This window comes from Bombus bifarius, unplaced genomic scaffold (assembly GCF_011952205.1).
Source record: "Bombus bifarius isolate JDL3187 unplaced genomic scaffold, Bbif_JDL3187 scf7180000007966, whole genome shotgun sequence".
In the NCBI taxonomy this organism is placed as follows: Eukaryota; Metazoa; Arthropoda; class Insecta; order Hymenoptera; family Apidae; genus Bombus; species Bombus bifarius.
In genome coordinates this window covers 1,470,045-1,486,217 of record NW_022884352.1, presented here as the reverse complement: position 1 = coordinate 1,486,217, position 16,173 = coordinate 1,470,045, and the positions used below count along the sequence as shown (strand labels likewise).

Genomic DNA, 16,173 nt, shown 5'->3' with positions numbered 1-16,173 from the left:
TTCCTCGTAAATAAATATTTTTTCAGTTGTTGTTCGTGTTATTTATATTAATATCACTAATTTATTATCATTAGAATCACGTTATGTAGAGCACGTGTTATATAGAAATATATATTATATTATGTGTGTATGTATATATATATATATATATATATATATATATATAATACTTAGTTCAATCAAGTATTTATAATTTAGATTTTATTTACTACATTGCTACAATAACAATCTATTATTATATGTGAGAAAATATTTGTATATTATTTACATGGGTTTGCTCTCTGTTTAAAGAATAGTTACTAATCCTGAAGAAATTATTAATGCAAAATTATACATTGGTTACATATTGAACAAACAAGAAAGTGAACTGTCTGAAGACATAGATTTTTAGACAAAAGTTACACATATTATGTTTTACACTATACTTTAATTTACTTGTAGCGTGCGTATGTATGAGTGAATAATATGGCTGATGAAGATATAGAGAACTGATTATATAACTTCGATACATAATACGAAGTTACATTAAAGATCATGTAACACACCATGTCAAAAATATTTATATACTATGCTGATTACTCAACTTCAGGTAGGTCTAAAATTTCTCCAACAAATTCAGCAACATTTATGTCCTTTTTGGCATGCTCTGTGATAAAATCAAGTTTCAGTAATTGATTATAATTTGGACGGGCAGTATAATCTTTCATTAAACTGAAAAAACAATTATTAATTGAACTGTATATAATGGATTTAAAATAACATTACGAACAATTGGATTTACCATTTATTGATAAATTCTTCAAAATTGGCCGAAAATTTATCAGCTGGCAGCTTTGGTGCTTCATCCTTTACAACTTGTTTTAATTGTTCAAAAGGTGTTCCCCAAGATTCATAGGGAAATTTTCCTGTCGCTAGTTCAACAAGAGATATACCTAACGACCAAACATCAGATCTGATGTCATATTGTGAAGGGTTACCCGACGGGTCTATCCTTTCTGGCTAAAAAAAAGGTTACAATGGAGAATTTATTGAATAGACAGGATTAGAGATGCTATAATCTATCTTAGAAAGTTACGTACAGCCATATATGGTTTACAACCGGCATCGATAGTCTTAGCAACAGAATCCACAAGATAACCAGATATACCAAAGTCGCAGATCTTGACCTCTCCTTTTCGATTAATTAAAATATTACTAGGTTTCACATCTCTGTGGATCACCCGTAACTGTGAATACAGATAATGTAATGCGCTTACTACCTGTAAACATTTTTAAAATTATAATTACGATTGATGTTATAATAAACAGTAAGTTTTTTGTTATAGTCATTCAGTTTCTCCTTACTGCAAAAGCAATTTTCCCTAAAATATCTTCAGGAATGGCACGACCATGCTTATACACTTTCGTATAAAATTTGTCCAAACTCATATCCATAACTTCCATACATATCCAAACATCTCCTTCCCTAAACAATGCTCCATAAAATTGTACTGTATATTGACATGCTGAACTACGCATGGAAATATCTAAGTCCATAAGTAAACGCTTTTGTTCCTGTGTATTAACTGTTGCAGTTATTCTCTATAATAATACATAAAACAATTTAATTGCAAACACATAAGAAATATAGTAATATGATTTCTTCATAAGAATACGTTATACCTTAACTGCCATAATAGTGCCACTTTGTTTGTGTCGTACTTTATCCACAATACCATATGCTCCTCGTCCAAGGATACAGATTGTTTCTAAATCATCTGCCTCTACTACAAATGTTTTATCACCTATGGTTATTGTTGTTCTTTTATCCAAATTTCTTGGCGGAGTGCTATAATGTATAAAAGTTATTATCAACTTCATAATATTACTGAAAGTTGGACAATTATCAAAAAAAAGTAATTTATTAAAATGCAGAACAGTATTGACATATTATGATATATTTTTCACTTGGATATACGTTTCTCACATTTATTCATAAGAATATATTTATATACTGTTGATAAAAATAAATTGCTATTATAATAATAGATTAACAAAATAATGATACTACGTACACAGGCACAGGTGTCTCTTCAGAGACCTGCAATTTCAAGTTTCTGTTTCCTCGACGTACAGCCATAATTCAATAGACAACTAATAAATAATATTAAGTCTGCAATCGTGGCAGTATATGCAGTTGAACATAATACATATTCAGATGAATCCTAATAAATGACAGATATGTATTCTGTAAAAAAAGTTGATATATGTTTATTTTATACACCAGGATAATATTAGTTATTAAGGATTAAAGGTTATGCAGTGAATTTACAGCAGATAAATACAAGTAAACTAGTAAATAAAATTAAATTTCTTCGGAAATATTTTTATTGTAAGATCATTAACAACAATTCACACAATACCTTATTAATAACATGATGATATTGTAAGATAATATTGACAAAATTCTAAATCTCCGTTGCCCATATATGAAGTTTTCAGTAAACTCAAATACTCGCTTGAAATTGCTCACAAAAGCCAATTCACTTTCAACTTAATTTAAACTCTAAACTGAATTATCGTACTCTAGATATATTAGAAAATTTTAAAGAAAGAGGATTGTGATATTTTATTCCAAAATTTAATGAAATAATAATACATAGCTGATTGATAAATTGTTTAATAGTAAAATTATAATATGTCTCAAATTATTTAAGACGAAGCATTAAAGGTACGTTTACACGCTGCATTAAAAGTCATGACTTTTAATGTCGCAACAGTTGATTATCGTTGTCATGACATTGTGCGCTGTAGCATACTCCCTCTATTGAACACTGCGTGAACTAATCCGCGCCGAATTCAGATTATAAAGTGTTGTTACTGAAGCAACGAACAGACAGAATTGTAATGAAATATTGACTAAATGTCAAAATTATGTATTAACGGTAACTATAATCACTCTCTAATTTGCATATTTACATCTGTTTCAATAGAAAAGAACATTGCCAAAGCATAAATACCTCGCTCTGCTATGTGATACACTCAATACTTAACGATACTTAACAATACTAAACTCTTGAGCTCTGTGTCCAAAATGCAAGCATGGTAACAGTTTAAAGTTTCCTTAATTCGCGATTAATTATTAAGATACAGTTATTTGTTTCGAAGCTTATTTATTTTAGATTTAAATATGGCGTGTGACAAAGTGGCTGCAGCAAGTATTCGGATTGTCTTTGAAATAATAAATTGTGAACTTTAAATAACTAGAAGAATATGTAAAAAGAAAGTTTGAACATAAAATAGGATTGATAAAGGGAATGTGTTAGAAGCAAACAACACTCTGTTGAAAGAACTTGCTTTGGAAGACCCTCAAAGTTTCTTCAATTTTTTTATGTTTATAATATATATGTATATATATATACTTACATTTATATCCAATCTTACGATTTCGTCAACATTTTTAAGCAGTCATTGAAAGCCACTGGATTACAATAATTATTTAATTTCAGTTTTTTAGACACTATCATAAATAATAGAAATTTTTTAAATTTACAAGGTAATCAATTAAAATGAAAAGAGATTTCGAATGTTTGATGTTTGTTTTTGTGTATCTGTGTGTCTTCTATGTTGTTTTCTTCAAAGTGATGGAGTAATGCTACAGGCAGAGGCAGATGGAGACAATGATTGTATATAATTTAAGCGCGTTCACATAATTGAAGTTTGTACATCTTGTTATAATTTAATTGCCACCTCGTTTGGCAATGTTTGCAGTTGCATTGCAATGGAATTTCCAAACGTCCCAAATTCATCAGATTCCCGATTATTGAAAATACCCTCTAATGCTTTAACATCATTGTCAATCGATGTGGCCTGTTGTTTATTAAAATTAGTTATCTTTCTCTCTTTTCTTTATTTCCGCGGGTGTTGGTCTTGCATGTGTTTCAAAAGCAGTACCATCTTTCCTTGTTGAACAATTGTCATTCATATGTACTCATGTAACAATCCTAGTTCCTGAAACAAGATATTTCATTGTTTCAGGTATACAAAAATATAAATGATTGAATTTGGACATTGCAAAAGCATTTCATGCAAGGTAAAACTAACCAAACTGCATAGGAGCTTTAGATGGAAAACATATTGTCATTTAGTGCCTGCCAATCGCAACTACACTAATGTAGTTCTGGGATTAGTTGATCACAATTATCGTTTCACAGTGATAGATGTTGGATGTCATGGGACTTAACCAGAAGATGCAATTTTTGATAATTCTAATTTGAAGACAGCTCTCAAAGGATATGTATTAAATGTATCATCTGAATGTGTAATCTTGTGAGATGATGCATTTCCATTATCCAAGATCATATCTTATGACAGAATGTGCCAGACATCATTATATGCTTTTCAAAGAGAAGATTTATAATTGTAGACATCGTAATTGTTACCATATTAGACGCATATATATAGATTAATATATTTCGCGTGTTCCAAAAAGAGATAATTTTACAGAGAAGAGATAATTAGAAGTTTAAAATAAAATCACTATTATCTGAAGATGCTAAGAACGTTTGTCGCATAAAAAGTTTGTATCTTTTTATTAAATAGATTATACTTTATTTCAGTGGACATGAAATCATTTACTTTTTTCTTTTTTTTTGTCATTTAATGGTTTTCGACACGTAGGATCAAAAAAATATCAGTCTTAACTTTAAGAATCCAGCGATTTAAGAGTCATGAATATGTAACACCAGAGGGGAAATTCTCTCTAGTAAAATTAAGCGTTTTAACTTGTTTTACAGGATAGTATGACGTCATATTGCTTCTATTAGCTTCTATCAATCATCTGATTGGTCCGCACTCCGCTCCATGATCGTATAAACAGGTCTCGACGCCACGATCCATAATTATGTAAACGGGTCTCGACACTCGCCAAAGGAAATCGTCCGAAAATTGAGTCGTGAAAAATTAACACGGAAGACCAGAAGGTTCTCGTTCTATAAGAAGACAGATACAGATGAGTAAAGTGCCCCTGCTCTGTGAAATATTCATAGCATATTACGCATGCGCAGATTATGATTTTTCTTGTCTTTCATATTGATTTTTCACGAGTCAACCATATGTTTTTCCATGTTTACGGTGCACGAGCGCCAAGATCTCTTTACACAACCGTGCTCCGTACAGATTAGCATTGAACTAAACTTCTACTACACCTCTATAAACTTCTATAGAAGTAAAGGAACCCAATAAAAGATATCTTTAAACCAGTTCAAACCTAATCCAATACTTAGGATCCAAAATCCCGCCGTAAAATGGTAGCCACCTATGTACATTTATCATGGACATATACCTATGGCATTTATTTACAGCCAGCAACTCCACTCATTGGACGAATTATAGATAGAAGTCAATATGGAGTCAAAGTAACGTGTTAAATACACTGAAAACGCTCAATTTTACATATGTATAATTTCTGAATTGTTAAATTCCTAAGGTTGACTTGAATTTTTGGATTCTATATATATATATATATATATATATATATATATATAGTATATATATAGTCAATAATTTTATGTTCGCCAAAGTAAAGTTTATCTGTTTACATTATTTATGATATCTACATGTAATAGTATAGTTTTGTATAAAATTTCAGTTAAAAATATTACGACAAAATAAGTTGTTTTTCAATTTTTTATTCAAGATATTCATAAACACTATTTGCTTGAACATTATTTATTTGGACACTATTTACTCGAGATCATATTGTAGAAAGTCATTGGATAAATAGGTTAGTAGTAGTAAGATACCTACAACACATGCTTTGATTGAATCAGCTGTTTTCGTTACACGTAGAAAGATTTTTGATACGAAGTGTACTGTCGTTCTTTTAAAAATTGCATTATTTGTTACAAGAAATTTTGCACAAAATGATTGAAATTGCAGCACGACAAAATGATATGTAACGAAGTTATGGATAATTCGATTATTTTTATGTCAAAACCATCCTAATTTGACCACGTCAGATTTTTTACTGTGTAATAACTGTGGTGGTGATACTGATGGTTATAAAAGGGGTTATAAAGATGGTGGTAGTGGCGGTGGTAACAGTAACGGCAGTAGTGATGATAGTATAGTAGTAAAGTCGTGATATGTTTTTACATTTATGAAAATATCTATCTATTAACAGAGGAATTTTCTGAAGAGTAATGTGAGCATTTAAGAAGATGAAGATTTGTATAACGTGCGTGTATTGGACATTACTTTTTATATCAGTTGCTTCCAGGTAAGCATTTTTTCTTCCTCTTTTATCAACAATTTACATGCACGTGTATATAAAATTACTGATAGCCTTGTTATGCACTGAATTTTTAGTAGTACTAGTGTAGCATATTGTTTAACCGGTATGTTTTATTTAAATGCACAAAAATAATGAAAAGTATAAGGTTACTATTAATTCTCCTTACAACTAGTGTTTTAACTAGTGTTACACAAGGTTACAGTATATTGTTAGTAAATTTGATGTTTAGAATACCATAATATATGAATTAACAATATTTGACACATATAGAATATAGAAAGAGTTTATATCCATAATTTCAACTCGAAAAGTACAAATTTTTATTAACTTGTAAAAAGATAAATTCATTTTAATGTTCTATACATTATAACTTTGTGAAGGAAGTATATAAAATAAATACGTATATAAAAATATAATACATCAAATGAATATGTGAATATCTACTTATATTTTCAAGTAAATTTCTTATTATTTTATGAATTAATATAAATTTTGTAAAAAGTTAAGTATAAAGTATCATTACTTTAATATTTATATTTTATTATAAATTATAAATTCTCATATATATATATAAAATGGAAAATGTTAATTTCATATTTTTTGTTAACTTATTCATTTGTTTTAACATATTTTTATTACTTATTACTACAATATTTTTATTACTTATTTATAATACGTTATTGTAATATAATTATAAGGCATTGCGAAAAATGATCATATTGAGATATATTATTTTCATCGTGTATAAAACTGTTTTAAAATAAAAACGTTTGATTTATAAGAGTGTACAACAGGGTGTTCATGATTTTTTCTTACATATTATGGAAATACAATTAATAATAAAAAAAATATTATATAAAATGTAGTTGCAAACATTTGTTTGCAATGTTATAAGTAGATTGCATATTGAGTTTAATAAAATACGACATTAACTTCTTGTTTATAGAACAGTAAATAACAATTTTTTGTTACACATATATATATTTTTCACAATTTCGGGATTACTTATTAATTAAAACCAGACATACAGAGAGGTGCTGGAAAATTTAAAAACTAGTCATTTGAACTTGTATAAATCTTGTATGATACAATGTTTAGGTAATTGGCATTTTTACTTAGGAGGAAAGAAATCATCGTACTATTTAAATTTGTAATACATCTAGAATATAACATAATAACAATAATAGTTTAGTTAATCGTGTCAGTGGACAGGAGGAAGGACTGAGTTTACAATTGTTTGCGTTTAGAATATGTGTATCTTTATGTATTATGTATATGTTTATATATATATATATATATATATATATGTTATATAATAACAAGAGCTTTAAGCTTCAATTTTGGATATTTCATTTTGTATAAAAGTACACTGTTTCGAAATAATATACAGTTCCTGCCTTTTACTATATGATACTTTTTTTTTTTTGTTTACAGTGCACTTCTGTTCATCATAGTTGCTTCTGAAAATGCACAAACAAATTATCACTCATCCCTTAAAATGAATGAAACTTCTGAGGCTGTCGATAATAATACATTAAATAATATGGAAATTAATGACCTAAACACATCCACTATACCAATTACGGAATTACATGATCTACACAAATTAGAAACTGATTATAAAGATCATTATTATCATGTAAGAATTAAAAATAAGAAATACGTTATAAATTGCAACATTATTAAGAATTATTACATTATTTCTTATTCTATGAAATTTCTAGTTATTTAGAAATATCTAATTCATCTATAAAAATTTAGGAAAAATATATTGAAGAATCTGCTGGCTTCGGAACAGTTATAAATGACGAAGCAAGAAAGAAAAAGAATCCTTATAAAGATTCAGATATTGTAGCTGAAACTCTTACTCAACAACCTAATTTATCTCATGGGTAAGTTTTTATTATGTCAACATAACACAGAAAAACCTATTACATTTGATTGCATGAGGCTGCAAAATGTAAACTTTATATACGCCACTCAACATGTATAGACTGATATTTCTAATTTTTACTTATGAATGAACTTTTCTAATTTTTACTTATGAACTTATTAACAATTAAAATACTAAATAATATTTTGAGCCCAGTCTTTAATTAAATTTTATTAAATTCAATATTTATTGCTATGATGTTATGCTGGAAATCGTAATTAACTTATATATCTATAAAGTTATACTTTCATGTATAATGTATGTAATAAAGTCTTCATTATTATGTTTAAGGTATTGAAATGATGAAAATTTAGTAACATAAAAAGTATTGTGGCACAATATATGAAATGTTTTAGTTTCTAGTAGCCTTATCAAAATTATGCTTAAAATAAAAAAAAAAAGTATGTGTAATAAGGCATAATTAATGATCTTTGCCTGACAATTAAAATAAAAGATAAGATAATAGCTGATAAGACACACAGTGATTGCATTAAATGCGTAATTTTAAATGGGAAAGATAAGAAGTAAAATATGTAAGGATGAAAATAATAAAAAATATCAATCCGAGAAAACATATTTCATCTAATTAATAATGATAATTATTATAAATGTATTATTGTGACTGAACCGATGTACGATTATGATCATTGTACGAGTTTTATTTTCAATAAAATGTTTTACCTATAACATATAAATAGTTATATATGTATAATAAAAATATCGTTGGCAAATACAAAAGAGGAATAAGAACGTTAAAAATGCGTTCATAGTATGTTTTGGCTCAGAAGAATAAGCTTGATCCTTCACTGTATGAAGGATTCGCTATATCAGAAAGTGAAAATTAATTTTAAATATTTTTCTGTCATTGCACATAAATAAATTTGATAGATGAAATTTTTATTCGTTTGATGAATTTTAAACCTAAGTCGTTACCAAAATAAAAATGCCGGAAATTTTTAGCTTAAATAATAAAAATAATTAATTCCTAACCTACAATTTTTTATTTAACTAACTAACTTCTTTCTTAGCACGAAGCTATAAAATCATATGCATTTTAAAATTATGTTGACCGCCTTATTTAAAGCAATTTTTCATGGCAAATTATTACAAGTACATATATGCATTCAGTTTTCTTTTGCAGAATTCTCTGAAAATGAGGAAGCAACAGTTTTAACTTCGGTGAATGCTATCTGTAGCAGAACTTCAAAGCTTAGCAGAATCAAAGCTTAATTCTGAGTTTTCAAAATCTAGATTATTCCCCAAAAATCATCTATATTGACGAAAATGGAAATATAAGGCAAAAGATGAAAAAGGACAGGAAGAGATGTCATCTAGCATACAAACGCCATCACCATCTATTATCAATGAAATTACTGAAACACGTAATGAAACAAATAGTCTTGAAGAAGAAGAAGAAGAAGAATCTTTGTTACTGACAAATTTAGTTGGGGAAGAGGAAACATCTGAGGTAGTGGTTGTAGTAAGGGCTGAACAAGCTTCTATTACCACTGATGGGCCAGAGTTGAAGCTTGAAGAGAGTGTTGTTAAAGTACTTCCCGATGAGATGTCTAAAGTTGATGGAACATTTGCAACAACCTCGAATTAAGTGATACTGATGCTAAAGCCAGATTTGGGTGTGGGAGAAAATAGAGATGATGCTGCTGCAGTTGTACTTTGGCGAAGGAATCGTAACTGTGGATCCTCAAATCCACATGAAGATATCCCATCTTTCAGTGAATGGACACAAAAAAGATTAGAGGAAGCTGAAAGGAAAAAAAGTGAGTTCAACAATAGTGCTGTCGTGTTGCGCAAAAATTAATCGAAAATATGTTCCATTTTTCATATAGTATTTGTGAAAATAATTTCATTGTAACAAATATTATAATTGAAAAAGTAATATTTTTATTATTTTAATTATAAATTTGTTTTTAATTATAAAACAGTAATTACCTGTTTTGTAGCGCATCCAAATGCTTCTGTTCAGAATTCTGGGACACCAACACGAGGAATTGGTGGAATGAAAGTTCGTTCTAAAAACTATGCTTCTCCAGATTGTGGTGCAAAACTTGTAGCAGCAAATCCAGAAGCACGAAGTGTTGGAAGCGTTTTAGTTTCCACCCGAGATGAATATATGCTTAATACATGTACGTCACGTATGGTTTGTGGTAGAACTTTGTGAAGCGATTCAAGCTAAGAAGATCGAATTGGCCAATTTTGAACCTTTAGTTCGTCACCAAAAGATTTTTCAGTGTATAAGTTAGCGATCAAGTTTTTCTCCTACAAGAGATTGGAGTCCAGTTGGTCAGGTTCACTGCGAAAAAAATGTGAAGGATATTCAAAGTTTTGCTCTAGAGCCACATCTTTTCGGGAAATTTATTATAAAGTGGAACTTCAAACCTATTACGGATCTGAACATTTTTGTCCTATTTCTTTTATTTCGTGCTTATGGTAAAATTGCGAATTTGAGGGGTTCTCGAAACGGAAACAGAGAATCAAATCCCCCAAGAGAGTCGCATGCAAATGTTGATGACGACGAAGACAGTGATGAAGAGGAGATTTTAGATGCTGAAAATGGTGAACCACCAAGAAATTTATTTGGCAGCGCTAGAGATGCTGTATTGAGCATTATGAAAAAGCAGCTGAGGCTAGTAAACGTAAGGATTTGACCTATAACAATATCACGAAAATCCAGCAAAGTATAGACAGTGGCAATATCCTTGAGAACTCTTTTATTAGTTGTACTACACCAAGGTATACCCCATACTTTGTGATAGCTGCCTGTGATCAAAAAATTTTGCAAAAATCTTCCAATTAATTAGTTAGAAAACAATTAAATGAATTGCTTAAAATTGATCTGGTGAATAGAACTTTAAGACAAAGCGGACTATGTAAAATTCATGGCGTTGGAGTTGGAAAACTTCCTGCGAAAAAGGAGACGAGAGGAAATAATGAAAATGTAAAAGATACGGAAAACATGACCAACTGAATGAAGGATTTAGTTCAAGTAAGAATTTTCAGCTAGCATTCATAACATCTATACTTAAATCTGAATACATTGCTGCACTTTGTAATGTATTAGCCATAAAAGAACGTAAAGTGGTAATGAATACAAGCCATGAAATACCATTTAATAATTTCAAAGAGGTTATTAAAGAAGATATATCACACAAACACAAAGAGAATTATAATAGTGATACATTTCAACACACATCAGCTACACATGCTTTGACTTCAAATGTTGATATAACTTCAAGAGCCTAAAAAGGTATTCAGGAACCATCTAGTGAAGAAACTAACATATTCTCTAGCAGCACATTCTGTCGAGATTTCTTCCAGTTCTAAAAGTATAGCTTCACAGATAAAGCTCAAGCTAAAACTTTTGGAAAAGAAGAAATTAAGAATGAAACATCAATACCAATTTTGGAAATTGAAGAAACAATTCAGCTGAAGTACTAACAACTGTTCCTCCTGTATCTTAAATATTGAAATCAACATCCAATTTTAAAGGCCTCCGAAGAGCCATCTATAACTCCTAGTATTTCTATCGAAAATTCACCTCAAACAACTGCTTCTGTCTCAATAACTACTACTGACAGCAGTGAATTTCCAAATGATCAGATGGAATTGGAATTTGCTAGTGTACCAAATAAAGTGGAGAGAGTGGAACGTCTGGATCAAGAAGGGAAACAAGAACAAACAGAGATTTTAGATCAAGAAATTAAGTTACCTCCTCAAGATTCTTTAACATTTGACAATTTATTATCTGATCTAAAGGATTTAGAAGGAGAATCAGCCCATATTCAAAACGGTCCTATTGCAAGTGCTTCAGTGACTCAGTCAACGGCAAATACCATGCCACAAAAAGAATCTGTTTTCCTAAGACTGTCTAATAGAATCAAGGTATGTATGTAGTTACTTATCAAATTAATAATTCTAATTGTTATTATCTGACAAAAAGAATAGAAATTGTGCAATATAATCTTGCTAGTTTTGAAATGCAATAAACATATTGTTAGACGAAATCTCTTTGTTATATATAATAATGCTCTAATAGTGCTCTTGCTACATATTGTTATGTACATATTTATGCTAATATAATATATAAATATAGAATATATATCTATATGTATATATGTACATATATACGTATATACATGTATACATATATACATATATATATATATATATATATATATATATATATATATATATATATGTATATATATATATATATATATATATATATATATATATGTATATGTATATATATATATACATATATGTATGTATACACACACACAGACTCTTTATTATTGTTAGGCATTAGAAAGAAATATGTCTTTGAGTGGACAATACTTGGAAGAATTAAGTCGTCGATATAAAAAACAGGTTGAAGAAATGCAAAGATCTCTTGAACGCACGGTTTCAGCAATGAGTGAAGAAACGCGAAAAAGAGACGAACGTGAATCAAAAAGGGCAGAAGAAATTTCTATTTTAAAAGAAAAAATCGTTAATCTTTCCAACTCGATGAAAAATCTTCTACATGATCGTGACAGTTGGCACGGAAAAATCTCTATGATAGGTCAACATATGTTGTTAATATGTTCCGAAGTTTTTATGATATATCTAATTTTAATGTACTGTTAGAAATAACAATAAAGGAAAGTTGAAGTTAAGAGGAAGCAACAGTCAGACAAAGACATGATGCGGCGTAAAAGTGCAGAAAACTATAATTCACATACGAAGAAACCGAAAAGCGAAGACCAAGCGAAATAGCTTCTCACATTACAGGTACATACCGCGAATTAATGATTATTGGTAAATCTTATGAAACAAAAAAAGGAAAGGAAGAGGAAACGTAAAAGCAATCACCTCGATTGGTGATCAAACAAATGTAAACAACGATATAGAGATATGTTCAAATACACAGTACGGAACCAACAGATGTTACACACGAAATGGAAATAACGCCAAAAATTGCTCCGCCTGTCGAAGCGGTATTACAATTGATGCCCCAAAAACAGGTTTTTAAAGGCTTAAATCTGCCCCAGAAAATATGATTAATTGCACGATGATAATGTACACAAAGCAGAGAGTAATATACAACTGATATACAACTTATCATGTGCTGATAACTTCTGAGACAGATTCCTTAAAAATTCCGAGCTAAATAATTCATGTACTGACAATTAAAATGAATTGAATTCATTATCAGCAGATATATTTCCGGAAAGAATTGCTTATAGTGAACAAACTGTCATGGAATCTGGAAGATCTCTTAAATTCCAAAACATTAGTGGCATATTAAAAGACAAGACTAAGTGTAACATCTTCCTTTTTATGAAACAGCTTTAGCACAAGAAAGAAAAAGAAAAGCTTATTCAAATGATGTGAATGGAGAATGGAGTAAGAATTCACGTGATTCTAATGATAAGACTGTACAGTAGTTATATTCCCCTCAAACCATTATCTTCGTGAAAAGTTCATACCGATGGTGATACAACTACTAACGGGGTCTGTTAATGGATCAAAGTGGGATGAATCCAGAAGTAGTAGTGTGACGTCAATATCAAAAAAAAAGGAGAAAAAGAGCACTGGTTTTAGGAAAATGGTGAGAAAATTTTTTTGATTAAAATGAACTTGCCAATGACGGCTAATTGAGGGAATAACTTGAAATTGCTAGAGCTTATAAGACTTTTTATTTAAGTATAAAATACGCTTGTTCGAATGCTTGCTCGCATGAAGTTACTTAAGATACTGTGCAGTTTCACAGACTTACATTATTTCTAGAGCTGTATTCCTATATAATAAGTTTCTGTAAATAGTTGATCAGTTGGTGAGATTTATAATATATTATCACACAACATATTATAATATGCGGCACGTAATCCTCGTATTATATCTTCAAAAATATATGCAAAGTGTGTGTGCATATACATATATTGTGCATACATATGTCACAAAATTTTACTAACTGACCATGAACTGTCTTCAGAAATTTTATATGCAAATAAGTCTGTACCTCTGTACATACATTAAATAGATCGTATAATATCTGAATATTGTGATTTGTTTGTATGAAATTTCCTATCGATAGGTGTAAATATAATTATTATTTAAAATATCTCTTACGTAGAACTGTTTCAGAAATAAAACTTTATTATAGCGTACTAGACTGATTTATGTATCATTATTATTTTTAACATTATAACTTATATATTATTTAATATTCTTTTTTTAAATTGTGGATGTTTATGTAAAGGTAATAGGCAAATACATAAAATGTGTGTAACGTTACGCACGTGGTTAACACACAACATGATTGAGACATTTCTTAGCTTAATAATGGAATTTAGTGTATTTACACAGGTTTATTGTAACGTTTCTGACTACTGCGCTGAATGGCCTAATAGCGGTAAATGTAGAAATAATAGAAGAAATTCCGAAATAAGACAGGACTAAACATCCACAACTATCATACTTACTTTATCGTTAGGTATCTCAAAAAGTTTGTCTTATATACCGGTATTAAATAAAACTTACTCTGCTTCAAAGGGACATACAATTATGTACATAATATATTGGCTAAAATGGAGATAAAATTTCAAGATGACTTTTAATTTTTTAAATAAACTACATATTTTCGTTTAGCTTGTAACTCAATTCTAAGTACGAAGTCATTAACCTTGATATGTTGGTCTTCCAAACTTATTCAAGATCATTTATCATTCTTTAAAAGCCTTCCTGTGCTGAACTCGTGGAAAAATTCTTCAAATTTAGAACGAATTTCTCTTATTTAACAATCAGGAAACATATGACAGAGCCTGTTCTAGAACTTTACGACTCTCGTAGATAAGAGCATCACCATGCTGAAATTATATACATATTCTAATGGTAAATAAAACGATTTTCATCTCGTAAAGAAACCAGGAAGTCGTGGAGTTCAGTGATGAGAGTGAATCGTCATATTTATGACAAAATTATTTTTATTAGAAAAGTCTTATGGATGTACAGTGAAAAAAGATTAAATGCTGAGAAATATAAAACTCACGCCATTTTACTTCTTTTACTTACAGTGGTAATATTTTATAATGTTTTGTAAAATCGAAAATGCATTTATATATCATCTTTTGTACAAAACCTTATTTTAATATCCAACTACATTAGAAATATGTACTAATATAAAAAGTGGAAAGTTTCTTGATGCTATATGAGATAAAGAAAATCACATTAGAAGAATACTATAAAAATTTAATAGGAAATTTTAATGTATTCTGTATATTCTTTAAATCTTCTATTAACTATTATCTGTTTTCATTAATGCTATGGTATTATTTTTTTTTTTTTGTTCAAAGTAGCAAAGTAACCATTTAATCGTATAATGACTGCGTAAATAACTAAAATTAATAAAATGGTAATAAAACATACTATCATTTTAAGTTGCAACAAAACACTTTATGGGATACCTAATATCATTATCATTATTATTATTATCAGGATCATCATAACTTACATATTATACATAAAATTATATATATTATGTTTATTATGATAAACAGCTTAACTAAATATTCGAACTGATTCAGTCTAGTGTTATTTTATAAAGTATGTCAATTTTTAATTTATTATAAAATTTCGTAGTCGAAGTTACTTTGTAATAGGAAAGTTATAATTATGAAAATAAATCTTTGACTTATAACTTTAACGTTAACTTTACGTAATCTTACTTTAAAATATTTTTGTTCTTTTATGGAATAATAACAAATATTTCTTATATGATCTATTTAACTTTTAAACAAACAAATTTGATTTTGTCATATAAATAATTTGATTTTCAAAAATATTTTAACTGTTTTCGTTTACAAAGTAACTTTAATACCTGTTGAATGCGTTTAACTGTTGTTGTATTTATTATTATTTATTATGTACATTAAATTTTGTACCGTGTATGTCGGATAAATATTTA

At 29.0% G+C, this 16,173-nt stretch overlaps 2 protein-coding genes across 3 annotated transcripts; one reads left to right on the top strand and one right to left on the bottom strand.

Moving 5' to 3' along the window:
• Positions 1–184: 184 nt before the first annotated feature.
• Positions 185–2,601, bottom strand: LOC117205690 (dual specificity mitogen-activated protein kinase kinase 3). Of its 2 annotated transcripts, none has more exons than XM_033444366.1 (7): positions 2,403–2,599; positions 2,055–2,227; positions 1,663–1,828; positions 1,345–1,581; positions 1,080–1,259; positions 782–999; positions 185–711 (listed from the first exon to the last, which is right to left on the bottom strand). In XM_033444366.1, the coding sequence occupies exons 2-7, from the start codon at positions 2,117–2,119 to the stop codon at positions 576–578; spliced, it is 1,002 nt and encodes a 333-aa protein (XP_033300257.1). In that variant the 5' UTR covers positions 2,120–2,227; positions 2,403–2,599; the 3' UTR covers positions 185–575. The 2 variants fall into 2 exon arrangements, with proteins under 2 accessions (XP_033300257.1, XP_033300264.1); XM_033444373.1 differs by having other exon boundaries at positions 508–646; positions 2,403–2,601.
• Positions 2,602–5,789: 3,188 nt separating this feature from the next.
• Positions 5,790–14,377, top strand: LOC117205762 (SUN domain-containing ossification factor). The gene is given in 29 exon segments (XM_033444473.1): positions 5,790–6,259; positions 7,709–7,913; positions 8,036–8,170; positions 9,366–9,395; positions 9,397–9,802; positions 9,805–9,842; positions 9,844–9,985; positions 10,169–10,361; positions 10,363–10,424; positions 10,427–10,482; positions 10,484–10,585; positions 10,588–10,674; positions 10,677–10,706; positions 10,709–10,853; positions 10,856–10,965; positions 10,968–11,026; positions 11,028–11,173; positions 11,176–11,522; positions 11,524–11,571; positions 11,574–12,107; positions 12,528–12,951; positions 12,954–13,064; positions 13,067–13,139; positions 13,141–13,260; positions 13,262–13,519; positions 13,521–13,548; positions 13,550–13,650; positions 13,652–13,723; positions 13,725–14,377. Coding segments are annotated over 29 exon segments (4,233 nt in total). The 5' UTR covers positions 5,790–6,200; the 3' UTR covers positions 13,837–14,377.
• The last annotated feature ends 1,796 nt before the right edge of the window (positions 14,378–16,173 follow it).